The 16,004-nt window shown below is 38.4% G+C and overlaps 1 protein-coding gene across 2 annotated transcripts in view; it reads right to left on the bottom strand.

Moving 5' to 3' along the window:
* Positions 1–12,290, bottom strand: part of tprg1 (tumor protein p63 regulated 1) — a 34,946-nt gene extending 22,656 nt beyond the window's left edge. The window contains exons 1-3 of one of the 2 annotated variants that reach the window (XM_067458409.1): positions 12,155–12,290; positions 11,195–11,503; positions 3,790–3,881 (exon numbers count right to left, since the gene is read on the bottom strand). In XM_067458409.1, the coding sequence (XP_067314510.1) occupies positions 3,790–3,881; positions 11,195–11,497 (395 nt within the window). In that variant the 5' untranslated portion in view covers positions 11,498–11,503; positions 12,155–12,290. The other variant, XM_067458410.1, reaches the window with a different exon arrangement.
* Positions 12,291–16,004: the final 3,714 nt, after the last annotated feature.

Below are 16,004 nucleotides of genomic sequence, written 5' to 3'. Positions count from 1 at the left end.
CATTTTTAAGTGTTCTGAAATATCACCTGATAGTTGAATTAATCGTTCAAGCGCTATACTCAACTTCACAAGCAGTTGTTAGTTTTTAACATAAGAAAGCTTTTCTGCCACTGTTGCCTTTGACTACTTTGACAACACTAAAGCCGGGTGCACACTGTGCGATTTTGGCCACGATTTGGCCGTCTGGGACAAATTTAGCAAATCCTAAAAGATTCCTCAGATCCTAGGCTAAAATCTGACGTCTTTGGTCGTTAGTTTGACATGTTCACCGGCAGCCGATTAATGAGCGCTGCGATCAAATTTTACCTCAGACGAAATTCTGGCAGTGTCAGAAGATTTGGCACACAATCCTGCAGTGTGACTTCTCCTACGACGACAGTCAAATATCTCCGTTTTTCAAGACAAACTATGACCAAAACGAGAGCTAGAGATTTCTTTGTAGCCAGCATTTCAGCCCCGCGTGTAATGCAGCTCACTGTCACTGAACGCGTCATTCATTGATGATATAAAACTCTGGGTGAGTTTTCTTGCGCGCGTCCGTTTTTAGCGCGCCTTCACTATCGTGCAGTCTGACATTAATGTCAACTGAGATCTTACAGTGTGCCATGGCGATCATGTTCGTACAGTCTGACAAGGGACATTCGCAAAGGATTTTGAAAAATCGCACAGTGTGCAGGACCCATCAGATGACGTGCCACGGCTCTCCTCCTTCACAGTGAAATATGTCTCAATGGTATGTTTGTGGCAGTCTGGCAGGAACTTCACTGTGGCTAATCGTTTACAGCATCTTTAATTAACATGAGTTTAATTCTTTGGAACATGTTAGCATGAGTCTCCTACTGGGCCCGACTGCAGACCTCTGCTGTGTTGCATACAGTACATCAATGTAACTACACCAGCACTGGCCTACATTCTCATAAACCTGTCACTCACAATCCTTCCACAGCTCTGATCAAGCAGAGAAGGATTCTAAAACAAGTTTTTGGACATATGTTAATTTAAAATTCGACAGATTAGTTTAGCACATGTAGATGAATGAATCTCTTCACAGTATTGTTTCTATTCCAGCTTTTTCATGTCAAGTATGATGATCCTCTTGTGAAGCACCCATTGGCTAAAATGTAAAGACAGCTTTTTGTATTTTCATATTTAAAGAAGACCCATTCATACTGTTTAAAATAGTTGCTAATTTGAAAAAGTTCCTCCACACAAATATTTCTATAAGCATGTGGGTGTCCATTATGTAGGCCTACATATTCTAAAAGCTTCAACATTTCTGCATTTGCCTTTGGCAAACTTCTTGAAATATGCATGCCCACATTTTCTAGATCCCAGATGTTATGTCAAAACAAAGATGTGTGCTTGAAAAATGCATAACTGATACATAAACTACTATTTATATGAAGTAAGTTTTTTTGTGTGTGTTTTTTAATCAGGAGCCTTCCACATATGCACTTTTCACTGGCCAATTGGGGCGAAAGCAATTGGATAGGGAAATGTGCGTATATGAGGGCTCCTATCCATGAGACAGAGACAGGCTGTGCATGTTCTCCATTCTAAATATTTTCTCTCAGCAAGTAACTGTGAAACATACTCAGTGATGACAAGGTAAAAACACAAAAGACTTGAATCCAGATGTGTATACTTCTATGTGCATGTTTCACTTACAACATCAGATCTTGACAGTGACAGAAACAGACCATGAGAATCTTACTAAAATACAGGGCCTTTATACACCCTGGTGTCTTAGGCCTAGTCCACACGTTCACATGTATTTTTATAAACAGTTTTTCTGTCCTCCGTTTAAAATAATAAAAATAAAGGTCGCGTCCACATGAAGCGCTGTCAAGAGCCATGTCGGCCAATCAGAAGCCTGGATTTTTTTTATTGCCGGTTCTGGTTCTGACACAGCAAACCAAAAACTCAGGGTTCACTGTCCACACGACACCACTGCAACTGGAATTTCTAAAAATGTTCACACTGGCAGGAGTTTTCCAAAAAGTTTGGTTTCAGTGTGCGGATCCTGCATTTGCGTGGCCAAACCATGTGTTCGTGTGGACAGGGCCATATTTAGGTACTTATTTAGGAATATCTAATTAGGCTAAATTATTCATTTTAGTATGTGGGCCTGAGGATGTACAGTAGGTGTGAAAAACCACAAACATTTGCACACCACACAGACAGCTCTGGCTATCAGAGGTGCTCCAGGGCCTTCAAATTGTAATGCTGTAAGCATAGTGTCAGAGTTGTCCTTGACATCACACGACTCTAAAGTCTTCCTAATGGCTGTTCATATACGAAGCTCTGTGATTAAGCCTCAAATAATTTTTAATATTTTTTTTAAGACATTGTGCAGTTTACTCTTGTTTTACGCTTATCTTCCACCTTAAACGTGTCCTACCAAAAATACCAATTCAAGAAGCTGATCAAAGCCGATTTTCAGTCAAACAATTACTTGAGTGGGATGTTGGGGGTTTGCTTTCTTGAGCATTAGAGCCTCCCATAATGCATCAAACTGCTTCACCATTCAGGTGTCATTTCCCATCTGCTTCAGTAAGGACATTGTGGATGTGATAATCGCAAGTAAACACAGGGAGAAGCCAGTGTTACCGTAATTGCTTGGTGGTCTTAATAATAGCTGGAGCGTTTCAATTAAAAATGCAATTAAATGTTATTACTTCAAGAGGAAGTAGCAGTAACGATTTTTAGTAATTCATTAATTCAAACTTTTACATGGTACCGTAAAGAGCTTATTTGACATTTGTTTTAAATTATGCACATAATGTGAGGGTATGCACAGGGCAAGATAATGCATTAATGTCTTTGATAATGAACACGTGGAATACGAGACTGTTTAAAGCTAATTTAACGCTACTAATATTATACCTTTCAAGTCTTTGTTTTGACAGCACAAAAAAGCATGGTACAGCTAGAGTAAACTATTTCCTACAATGTCTTCAATAAAAAATTAATAGCAGTCAAAAAGAATGAATTCCATGAACTTCAAGAATCTCAAACCACAGAGATGCTCAGGCATTGCTGAAAATAAGCGCGTGTGAGAGCGCAATTCTGGGTACCGGTCCGGAGCATTGAAAATATAATATATATTATTAATTATCACTGAGCAAGGCCTGTTTCCTGAAAGCCTGCTCACAGACAGATAGAAGTTGACATCTGCCAACACATTTATCAAAATGTATTTTAGCAGCCCCATTCTGCTGCCTGTTTATTTCACTTTATTTCCGGTACATTTTACTTATTTACGGAACACAGAGTGAGATAATGGATTGCAGCATGAAGTGAGTGCCATGTGATGGAAGAACTAAATGAGATTCTCTTATTCCATGTGAATGTTGCCATTAACAGAACAGCCAATATATACACTTAAAAATATTTATTTAAAAAATAAAATCTGGTTGCCTTAAAGGTGAGTTAAAAATTAAAAATGTGAGTTAATACAACATTTTTTGAGAATCAACAACCTTTATTCAAATATTATTAAAAAAATTGTAAGCATATTGGGTAATTAATTGTGTTTTATTTATGATGACGCTGTGAAACATGGCAAATTGTGCTATTTTCATGATTTATCACATTTTTATGTGGTCCAGATACAATACAATTTTGAGTTTCTATTTATTAAACCAATTTCCTTCATTGTATCAACTCAAAATTAAGGTAACCAGCTTACTTACTTTTTTAAGTTAAACCAACTATTTTTTGTACACTTACTTTAAAAGTGCTCGAAAACTAAGGTGTTTTCTTTTAGAAAAAGAAAAAAACACTTACTCAGCCATGAGCCAAACACTCTGGACAGCACCATCTTCTGTGGGATCCACCAGAGATTTAACATCTTCAATGCCCTGGTCCAATGTTCCAGGCTAAAATGTGACATAGTACAATAATAAACTTCATCGAGTCATATTACAACCAATGGCATCTGTACATTAGTGGCATCACTAAAGTGGTCTGCATTTTAGTGGTATCACTAAAGTGTACTCTAGTAAAATGGATAGTTCAATCGAAAATGAAAATTTGATGTGTATCTGCTTAAGCCAGGGCATCCAAGATGTAGGTGTGTTTGTTTCTTCAGTAGAACACAAATTAAGATTTTTAACTCCAACCGTTGCTCGTATAATGCATGTCAATAGGGTCTACTTCTAATTAAAACAAGCATTATACAAGCAACGGTTGGAGTTAAAAATTGTAATTTGTGTTCTACTGAATAAACACACCTACATTTTAGATCTGCAAAAAAGTTTGCAAACTAAACTTGTTCTGAGTTCCTTAAACAAGACAGTTAAATTTTTTTGTTCAACTCTATTGAACGTCTGATGTTTAAGCCATATACGGTTACATTTTGTTGTGGTAAATTATTGCAGAAGTGGAGAATGTCACACCCCTTTCTTGCGATGTACACATACACTGCCCAAATATTAGCATTTCATAATGTTTTTGTGCACACTGTGTCCAAATGAAATAAACACTGCAATGGATTAAAGCTTTAAAAAAGTAAGCCTTGATGTGCTTTTCAATAAAAATTAATGTATGCCAGGGGCCGTATTCACAAAACATCTATACGGAATAGCACTTCTGAGAGTACTTCGACTCGGCGCAGTTAAAAAGTCACGACTGAAAAATCCTCCCCCACATCTCTCCCTCCCCCTCTCATTTCTGTCAATAGGTGGGAGGGGGAGATGCGAGAGAGGATTTGTCAGGCGTGACTTTTTACTGCGCCGAGTCGAAGTACTCTCAGAAGTGCTATTCCATCATACATTATAGTTCCATTTTATCCCACTAAGAAAAGTGCCACGTTTTATTTTGCGTCACCATACTAGGTTGTTCAGCTATTTGTGTAACTGTGTTTAAGGGAAAACCTGGAGGCGTTTGGTCGCTTCTAACTTGATCTCTGTTCGGTTCCATAGTGAATGAACTGGGCTTAGTGAGCTAAGCTAAATGCTATCAGATCGTCACCGCGCGTCAGAGCGATTAAGTGCACGCACTCAGACGAGAGAGGTATCTATCAACTCGTTTTAGTTAAGGGAATAACAGTTTAATGTGAAAAAGCGGTGCAGTATCCCTTTAAAGCTACACTGTGTGATATTTTCCCCCCATCTAGCGGTGAAAAGGTATGTGACCATCCAGGGAATAATAGTTTCTGTTCCCCTCAATTCTGATTTCGTTTTAACTCCTACGGTGGCCGATTTAGTCCAAGATTAACATGGCAATCCCCCTCTTCACATTCAACACGGTGCCATCGAGTGTTAAAACGCGAAAGGCGAAGTTTGAATTTATGGGTATGTTCCTCTTTGGCTAATGTACTTTCAAGATGGAGGGGCAACATGGCCACCAGCATTCAAACCCCTCACCCGTATGTATTTTCAATGGCATATTATAAACGTGCGAGAATACTTTATTACTTGAAAGAAGTAAATATACAATAATGAGCACATATATTTTTGAAAGAACTTAGTGTTTTTAGCTAAGAATAAACTAAAAAAAGTTACGCAGTGTTAGCCTAGAAATCTAGACGCACCCTAGCGGCAGCAAATTTAATCTGCCCGCAAGTGTCGTCTAGGAACTCTCAATATCCTTCTGAGCTGTATTCCTTACAATCTGGACGGGCCAATCACGTTGTGTATAGAGTCGGCAGGCAGGGCCATAATGACGACGGCCGAGTTGCGTTTGCGTGCTTCTAGTAAACACAGAAACTGGCGAACGGCGGCGGTCTTTCGAATCAGCTTTGACCGCGACTCTGGAAGACTTGGAGTTAAGCTTTTCTCTGAGAAAAGAACGGCACTGAAGTCATTCTTAAAAAGGGAAGATGTGTTCGGAGTTTAGCCGACCGGATACGGTGAATGTTTAATCTATCAACAAGCTCTGTTTCACCTTCGTTGCTCTGGTTGGTGTAGCGCTATCCTATCGCGTGCAGAGGGAGTTTGAAAGACAACCGTTTATCCCGCCCCTCGGATTGAGCCCAGTCTATGGTGAGTTTCCAGACCAAACATCTTGATGTGGGTCTGGCTTGTCAGGCTAACGCAGTGTAGCTTTAAGGCTAAAAGTAGCTCCTAACTTGCCGATAGAGGAGAAACTGTTAAAAATAATGGGCGTGTCAGTCCTAATTTTTTGGACTTCTAATTTTTTGCTCTAAGAGTATTTCACAAAGCATTAGCTCTAAAACTAGCTCCTAAATCCATGAAACACTAGGAGTAGTCAAGAGGACTCCTAAGTCACCAAGACCAAATCACAAACGATCCTAATGGCTGTTGCTGCAATCTGCCCAAAGACACGATACAACATTGAGGCAATAGTGATAATTAATGCATCTTTAATAAATAAAAAATAATTTCAGATTACCTGTGGTAGCTGTTTTTAAAAGTTCACACTTACAAATGATTGAATAAAGTAAAACAATATAAGCATATTTGACATGCTGTCCGAAGCAATCAGCTCTAAACTTGGAATTTAACCCAAACCCAGAGTTCTGCCCCGTATCGCCAACTGAGAGTGAGGAACGGGGTGCCAGAGGGATGCATAAAACTAACGTTAGGTGAGTCGACTCTCAGCTGATTAGATAGACTGTTTGAACATGTTCCTCCCAAACTATGTTAATACATTTTGTTTGCTTGAATTCTGCAATCTTTCGAGATGCAGACATGTAAAGCCGGGCATACACTGTGCGATTTTCGTCCGCTTTCGAGCCGAATTCTGACTCGTGCGACTCTTTTTTGGGTCGGGCCGATTTCCAGATTTATCGTGCGTCGTTTGTCGCGAGGTGTTCGTGCTGTGTACAGGGGGAAACGAGAGGCGACAAACCTCTCACGATCGGGAATCGGATGGTCGGATGAATTTCTGGCGTGTCAGAAATTCTGCTCGCCCCTCGTGAGGTTATCGCACAGTTGAAGCAAAGCCACGAACTGACTGCCCTATTTCCCCTCACTGCGCCTGCGCGAAAGCAGAAGTTCAACCATTTAATTTTTTAAAGCATTAAGGAAAAAACGAAAAGGGGGAGATCTTAATATATGTAGGCAGCTATCAAATAGCAGAAATTAAGTAAACTGTTGTGCCTCCAGTTTGTGTTGTATATATCCAGTGCATATTATTCATTTAGCTAGTTGATCATTAATTTAGCTAGGCTACTTGTTTTACTTTCACATTTTATTTTTATTTTTTAATATTAATTAATACTTAACCTTCTCCATCTTGACACAATGTGTTCTTTTTCTTCATGAACGCGAGTCAGTGGATATCACGCAATGCGCAGTTTAAACGCAGTCAATTATTCACTAAAGAAAGTGAAAGTAAAATCTGACAAGCTTTCGGAGCATATTCTCAGACAACGAGAGATAAATGTAATTCAACATACAGATAACGCATAGCCTATTGCCTTATTTTCCTTCTTATTTATTTTCTTAATATTTCTATTTTGGTCCATATTGTGAGAAAAAAAAATAGAAGAGAAGTAGGCCCATTTTGTATTAAACAAGTTGTTTTTAGATAAATCTGCCTTTTCATTGAGACGGACATTATTATTGCAGTGTTCCGACATTATAATCATATAATTAGACCTATAATTCCTTGTTTAATCGGGCTCAATGTTTTTAAATAGTGAGGAGTAATCTATTATTTTATTATGCAGTGTGTCGATTATGCATTATTGTTGGGGGGAGGGGGCAAATTAATGTAATATCGATTTAATAATAAAAGTAGGCCTACTCTAATAATAATAATAATTTTATACATAAATTCTAAATACTCTTGATATCAATAGCTGATGCATTTGATAGGCTACCTCTCTTTAATACACCATGGTCTATCGTCGCCACGGGGGTTTTATTGCGCATTTTTCACCCGTACAGTGTGCGCAGTCAAGACGCGCTCGACGGTCGGACCGCACAGTGAGAGCACATCAATCGTGAGCTCTGGCTTTACATCGCATGCGATCTACTCGTACAGTGTGAGTAGGTAACCTTGCTGAAATCCCATATAAATCACACAGTGTATGCCCAGCTTAAGAGACTGACAATTAGCTGAACGTATACTAGTTTAATTAGAGACACTTAGCCTATTTTTTAAAAATCTTTATTTAAATAAGGCAACATACATTTTTTGTAAAACAGTTTTTGAATATAGCAACATGAAACCTTGCTCAACCAAATATTTCTATTAGGGCTGTCAAACGATTAAAATATTTAATTGCGATTAATCACATGGTTGTCATGAGTTAACTCGTGATTAATCGCAGATTGTTATATGTTGTAAATGTAATTTAAATTAAGTTTGAATAAAAAAATTAAATACTCTAATCAACATGGGTAGACTATATGGACAAATATGCATGCTTTATGCAAATTTACATTTATTATTAGTTTAACCATACTTAATATTCAATAATAAACAATAATACAGTATGAAGACTAGATATGTATCAAAGGTCATAGATGTTTATCAAAGAACTGTCTCATGTCTCTTAAGCCTAAGTGTAAAAATTCAGAATAAGCAGGGATTTCTCGAATTTTAAGAATATAAATAAAGGTTGTATTACTGGCAGTTTAGTTCAGAACAGGGCACAGTGCATATGAAAAACTGGTAATGTGAAATCTGTCATGTGGACCTGGGAGCGCACTAGAACCACACCATACCCGGAGGAGGTCCATATTCTACGAGTAGGAATATAGTGCGGACCCTTTAAGAGATGCGCTTTCACTATTGAACTGCCGGTATTTTGCGTGTGCGCGCCGAACTGTGCCGGGATTCTCTTGAACAGTGTGAAGAACACGGCCTCGGGAGTGCTCTTGTTCAGAAAAGTAATGTGCATTCGTTTTAGCCGATTGTATGCATTTAGTTCAATAAAACACATGTACTGTAAGTGGTGATGGTGTCAATGATTTACCTCAGACATGAGCAAGAGTGAGCTTCAGTGTAAGCCTATTCGCGCATCGCGCTCAGACAGCAGAGAATGTGCTCAATGTAAACAGACTTTTCTTCCGACCTGGAGTCTAATATGGTTAAACAGAAAATATGGCAGCTTATAGGCAATAACTGCACTTTTGGTTTAGAATATTAATGTTAACCATTTTCTTTCCCTATTAATGTTTGCTGCTGCATCCTTTACATCTATGGCTTTTCTCGATTTCTCCAACTATGGATCAAACTATCAGCCAATCACTGGGGTCATAGTTAGGAAGCGTGATGACATCATCCATATCAAGGTCAACCCCACCCTCTCTCTTAGCTTAAGACTTCTCTCTATTGCTTAGTAAAAGTTGTTAAAAGCAGCTTTGGGTAAGAAGTTATAAGAGAATAGTGTTGTCAAAAATATCGATATTTCGATATATATCGATACTGGAATATCTGAAACGATACGATTCTCAGTTTTTACAGTATCGATATCAGCTGCGCTCTCCTCTCTGACCGTCAGCGAGTTGACACACACCGGCATATTCTCCCTCAGCCCGGTTAACCTCTGAGCACGGCGAAGCGGGCGAACGCGCGTTCTGCTGGACTTTTTCCTCATGACAGTGTGTTATTGTGTTAGTGAGTGATCGGTCTGAATTTCGCGCGGGATTGCACATAAATTAATTCTACTAATCCTCGCAGATTTCGTGCTCCACATCTGAAGCGCACACACACATAGCCTACCGTAATAAAGCCGCCTCTGACATGATACAAGTGCAAACATTTGCTTCCTTTTCCAGCTTATTATTGGTCAAATACACTCAAAGAATTATCAGTGCACATCTGGAAGAGTATTAATGTAAGCACAGTCGCAAACAGTTCAGTTAGAACGAGTAACAGGAACAGTGTGCAGGATCCATGCGTCCGTTAGTCTTAAAGGGACCGCAGTCATTTGCTATTCAAACTACAAAAAGACTCGATCAACTGCTCTTGACTGATCAACTTGTGTAACTTTAATAGTTTCATCTGTACGCTATTGAATTTTTTACAAAGAACATTATTCAATGTTGTTTTAAATGTAATTACTATGCATTTTTTAATTCAGTTTCTTATCTGAATGTTAGACCTACCTGAAAAAATAAAGCAGTATGTTTAATTTGTATCTTCTATTCTATTGCATTTATTTGTGCTATTGTTTGTAATCTGTTTATTTGTTCTTATTTTATTACTGTTTACTCGTCTTTTTTAATTCAATTTACCATTCGAAATCAAGCTTTCTTGTGCTGTGTGTAAGCTATTGCAACACAATTACCCCATTGTAAAAAATACATTGAGATAGCAAAAATTTGTGAGATAATTTTAATAGTAATTGATCAATTGATCAATAATTGTTCAAATCAAAACGATGCCCAACCCTAAGGAACATGCTGGCCACATGAATTTTTAGTAATAAATAACAATGAATAATAACAAGTTCTGTTGTCATATTAAGCATCTTATCTTATTTATTTATTTTTTTACTGTGGTATCGATTTAGTATCGATATATCGATATTTTAGTCTGATATCGTATCGAAGTCATAATTTTGGTATCGTGACAACACTATAAGAGAAAACTCGTTACTAAAAACTTTTACTGCCATTTAGGAGAACTCTTAGTGGTAAGATAAAATGTTTTGTGAATACGGCCTCAGATGTATACGGAAAAGTTAATTTGAATGATTTGATTCTAAATATTAATTGACTAGGGTTGTGACACACCAGAAATACAGATGCCACTGATTACAATACCAGACATAATACAATATAGTGCTAGACTAGTCATAAAAAGGAATTCTATAAAGTTGGAAACAGTAGTTTTGAAGATATGAGTGATCCAATTTCGCCACTTTCACAAAAAGTCTGGCCTTTGAGCTGGCCAACCTATTTGCTAATCAAATGTCCACATGTAGACTGCGGAAACAGAAAACAGGAAGACAACTTTCAGTGATTTTTGCAGGTGAGAATTATATGTTTGACTGTATACTGGCAGACAATAGTCAGTACTGGATGAGTGAAGAGTATTATGACTATCATTGTTTGCTGAAGGTGATTGAGGATATTCGTATTTATAAAAGGTGTTGCCAGCAGCTTTTGCACAGCAGAGTAACCATGGTTTGTTTGCACCACACCACTCAACATTCAAAAGAAGTGTAGATTGTGTGTCAGAATGACTACAAAAACAGTAGAACATCCATTAGCGGTCAAAGCAGAAAACAGAGACATCAATGAGACTTATAAAAAAGTATATACGTTACCCTGAGGACAAAAAATCTCTTGACTTTAAACTGTTCTGCAGATGATTTCCATTTAGCTTTGACTGCTGAGGCGCGTGGAGAGGGAGTGGTTGCTGCCTTGGCCTCAGGTGTACTAGGTTTATCTGTTTCACTAGGAGATTGTGGAGGATGGATGTCTGGTTCTGGAGACTTTTGAGTTTGCTGCTCCAAGTCCACAGACTTGAATGTAGGAGATTGTTGAGTATGGATGTCTGGTTCTGGAGATTTTTGAGTTTGCTGCTCCAAGTCCACAGACTTGAATGTCTCCTTTTCTTTTTCTGACATAGTGACCTAAAAATAGTAGTTTGTTTGAAAATATCGTTCAAATTAATATATCATTAAAAACATACACAAACAATAAATAAATAAATAAATAAGAATGTATCAGTAACGCGCAAAACTTTAACCGAAAAAAACGTCTGCGTGCTGCGTCATGAAACATGCAGTTCGACTAGTTAGATTCCCAAACAATTTTTTTTTTTTGTCTGTTATTTTTAGTGAATAAGCAATAGTGTAGTCAGATATCATACTCAAACTTATGGGCCGAGTCTTTGAATAAAAAAAACTTGAATCAGTCGACGAGGTGTGCCAGGCTACTGATGAATCAATTTCGTCATGTCTGAAATATAAACCAAGAACTGATGTCGTGCTGTTGCAAAACCGATTAAACGTACACAAATCTTTTGCAAAAACTACTATATTACATTTATTTCCGTTTTGTTGTTAATTCTGTTGAAATTCTCATCACTTGGCAACAGAGCCGCCTCGAGAGTATTAAAAGAATCATTATGGGATCGCAATCGAAACCAGTAAATTCTAGCCTACCTAATTCTTATAATTTCCATCTCTGTTCTGTAACAACACAACATTTATCGAAGTATGACACTTCTTAAGTTGCTATAGATTTATTATCAAATGCAGGCAAGAAATGTTGTGCCTTACCGATGACTGCAAGAATGAACTCAACCTGCTGTTTAACTAGACGGCTTGACTCCGCGTCAGGTGCACAAGAAACTATTTCCTGCTTCCGTAATATTTCGTGATGATCTCAAGAAATGGGCGTTGAACAGAAAACGGAACCTCCCTACCACAACAGCAGCTGCCTCGATTCAGTATGTAGGCTAAAGCATAATTAATTCCAACCACAAGTAACTGGATTTTTATGTAGAACCAATTAGTTCATAAATCTCTTAATCTCAATATCTAAATCTGGACACCTTGAATAACCATCAGACTGTGGGAACACAGGCCTTTTCTTTCCCATATTTGACATCAATAATTCAACTAGCCCAAACCACCCACATTTCTCCAGATACACAATGAGACATAACTGGCAACTGTATTTTTCTCGACAGCATTTAGGATTTCACACTTATGCTTAATCTTCTGGCAGAGAAGTGCATGGGTACAATTTTTCCCGCATGCTTTTCACTCACACTGGGCCTCAGATATATTGTGCAGTTTACTCTTGTTTTACGCTTATGTTCCACCTTAGACGTGTCCTACCAAAAATATAAATTCAAGAAGCCGATCGAAGCCGATATTCAGTCAAACAATTATTTGAGTGGGATGTTTGGGGTTTGTTTCTTGAGCATTAGCCTCCCATAATGCATCAAAAGGCTTCACCATTCAGGTGTCATTTTCCATTCCTGCTAATCGCTTTTGACGTGACACGCTTCGTGGCCACACGCCGCTCTTTAACTGGCCTGTTAGAGAAAGCTATTCAATTTGCTGGATGGGAATTTGAAAAAAATATATATATTGAAATCTGTGCAGTAACAATTCCCTTTCAAAAGCATATTAACTGTGTGCATGTGAGAGAGACACTTTTAATGCTTTATTCACTCCCCCGCATGATACAATAAGATTCTATTTTCAAATGCATCATCTAAGTACACTCAGCAGCCAGCCACCACAGAACAGCTTTTGCATTCAGCTCAAGTTCAAATTGCTTTGTCACAAACTCTTACAGCTTGCAAACTAAATATTGTGTCAGCAATTATATTATTACTTTATTACAATAGAACCTAAGTCTTCAGATGGCTTTCTAGGAAGATACATTCTTCAAACGTCTGTGGTCTGCAGATCAAACAGCATCTTGTATCATTCTTGTTGTGTTCTTATAACACAGATATTATGGGTCACTGGGAATAGCGTATTCACATCTACCCCTTCTTTGTCATATTATGTTATTTGAACCCTGATATCTGGGAATGTAACATCTGTATTTTGTGTATCCACAATGAACATCCTCCATATGCGTGATGTTAAACCGAATAAGACTTGATGACCCATAAAGCGATGAAATTTCCCCAGGAGCTAGGAATAAAATAACTTTATTAACCATGGAGAAACATTATAAATGATGCTTATTTGGTCAAGTAAATGACAGCGGCTTAAACAGCACGCATGAGGGAACTTGAGGAAATGTGACATCTCATTCTGAATTGTCAGACATTGTAAATTCAGCGTAATTGAAATGAACAGGCTCAGTGCAGCTGAATAATAATCTCTAACAAAAACACTGAACCATGTTTTACCATCTGCTCAACACAGTTGTTAATTTTCCTATATATGCCATTTCAGCGTCATTATTTACATCAAACCTGTTTGTATATAGACAAATGAGGCTGTGGAGTTTCAGAGCAGAAAACAATGGAACCTCATATGCCTCTTTACCTGTCAAAAAAAACATTTGCATGATTGCATGACCCCTTCATGTGCCCTTTAGATACTGCGGAATCATTTATATGTGTGCACACTGCACATGTTTTGTGCTATGTTCACTGTGCACAACTGCTGTTTTGGCAATAGCGAACCTTTGCTAAAGCCATGAGTTCTCTTGCTGCTCAAATGCCTCGTTGCACAGCTTAAGCATGTGGCGATCGTCTGTCTTCCCTCAGTACGGGTGGAGACGTTGTAATTCAATTATACGACTGCATGTTTATCTTTGTTGGGCCAAATGCCAGTGAAGCTAAAATGAAGTTCAGGACAGTGCACCTGATCAGCAGATGCTGTACAACCTTAAATGCCCCGGGGAGTCCACAGCTGTGTTTACTGAGCAAGAATGAGCTGAACTCGATGTGTATTCATGGGCATTCATGAGTGTGGTGGGAATGTGTGTTGTTTGCATTTGTGCGACTGTATTGTTTGATATGAAGATTATAAACTTGTGTGTGTGCGTCTTTACAGGGTTTCTCTGAGGCAGAGTGACCCTTGCTACTGCTTATGTTGTGCAGGGGTGTAAAGACATGGTTATGAGGCCTCATTAAGTTTGCAGTTGATCATTCAGTTGGATGACATCCGGCAATAACAATGCGCAATGCAGTAATCAGTCCGTCTTCAGCCATACGTCACATTTTTTTCTCCGTGATGAAGCTCTACTTGTAACCCTTGCTCTGCTTATGATTTAGGCGGTGCTGTTTTATTTCTGACATTCTTCTGGGTTCACAATTGAAAGTGCATTCCAACGTGATTCAGCATGAACTGCCTCCACAGGATAGGTTGCTTTTAGAAAAAGTAAAGTATACTTAAGTAAACCTTGAAAAGCAATGTTTACAGGAAAGAAAAAGTTTAATAGGAAAGTTTAGTTAATAGAAAGTTTCAGAAAAGTGTAATAATATAATATAATATAATATAATATAATATAATATAATATAATATAATATAATATAATATAATATAATATAATATAATATAATATAATATAATATTGAGAAAAGTGTAGTATAAAATTACATTTATGCATTTAGCAGACATTTTTTCAAGAAGAGGCAAAGAAACACAAAAAGTGCCCCAAATACCAAGATTTGTATACTGCTCAGAGTAGCAAAAACCAGAAAAGGGAAGAAGAAAAGAGAAATAGAGGAGGAAGAGGTTTTTTTTTTTAATGTAAGATTAAGTGCTCATGGAAGAGATGAGTTTTTACCTGTGTTTTGAATGAAGCGAGAGATTCTGTCGTGTGTATGGAGGACGGAAGATCGTTCCACCAACCAGGAACAATGAAAGAAAAAGTTCTGGAGAGTGATTTCATGCCTCTCTGTGATGGTACCACAAGCCTTCGCTCATTAGCTGAGCGATGGCTTCTGGTGGGGGTGTAGACTCGTAGGAGTGAGTCAAAGTATGCGGGTGCTGAGCTTGTGGAAGATCCAAAAGCAAGAGTCAGAGCTTTGAATTTGATCCGGACAGCGAGTGGTACCTAATGCAGAGAGATGAATAGAGGTGTGACATGAGCCATTTTGGGCTCATTGAATACAAGACGTGCCGCAGCATTCTGGATCATTTGCAGCGGTTTGATTGCACAAGATGGAAGTCCAGCCAGAAGTGCATTGCAATAGTCAAGTCTAGAAATTACCAGGGCTTGGACAAGAAGCGGTGTTGCATGCTCCGTAAAGAATGGTCTGATTTTCCTGATGTTGTGCAATGCAAACCTGCATGACCGAGCTGTCTTTGAGATGTGGTCTTTGAAGGACAGCTGGTCATCAAAGATTACTCCAAGATTTCTGACCGACCCTGAAGGAGTAATCAAAGATGAACCTAGCTGGATGGTAAAATCGTGTTGTATGACGGTTTAGCAGGGAAAACAAGCAGCTCAGTCTTTGCTAGATTGAGCTGCAGGTGATGTTTTTTCATCCATGCCGAGATGTCCGCCAGACAGCTTGAGATGCGTGCAGCTACTGTGGGATCATCGGGTTGAAAGGAGAGGGAGAGCTGTGTGTCATCAGCATAGCAATGATACGAGAGGCCATGTGCCTGAATGATGGGTCCCAATGATGTAGTGTAAATGGAGAAG

Source organism: Pseudorasbora parva, chromosome 12, assembly GCF_024679245.1.
Source record: "Pseudorasbora parva isolate DD20220531a chromosome 12, ASM2467924v1, whole genome shotgun sequence".
Lineage (NCBI taxonomy): Eukaryota > Metazoa > Chordata > Actinopteri > Cypriniformes > Gobionidae > Pseudorasbora > Pseudorasbora parva.
The sequence above is the reverse complement of the archived record's forward strand: the minus strand, read 5'-3'. Positions and strand labels throughout refer to the sequence as shown.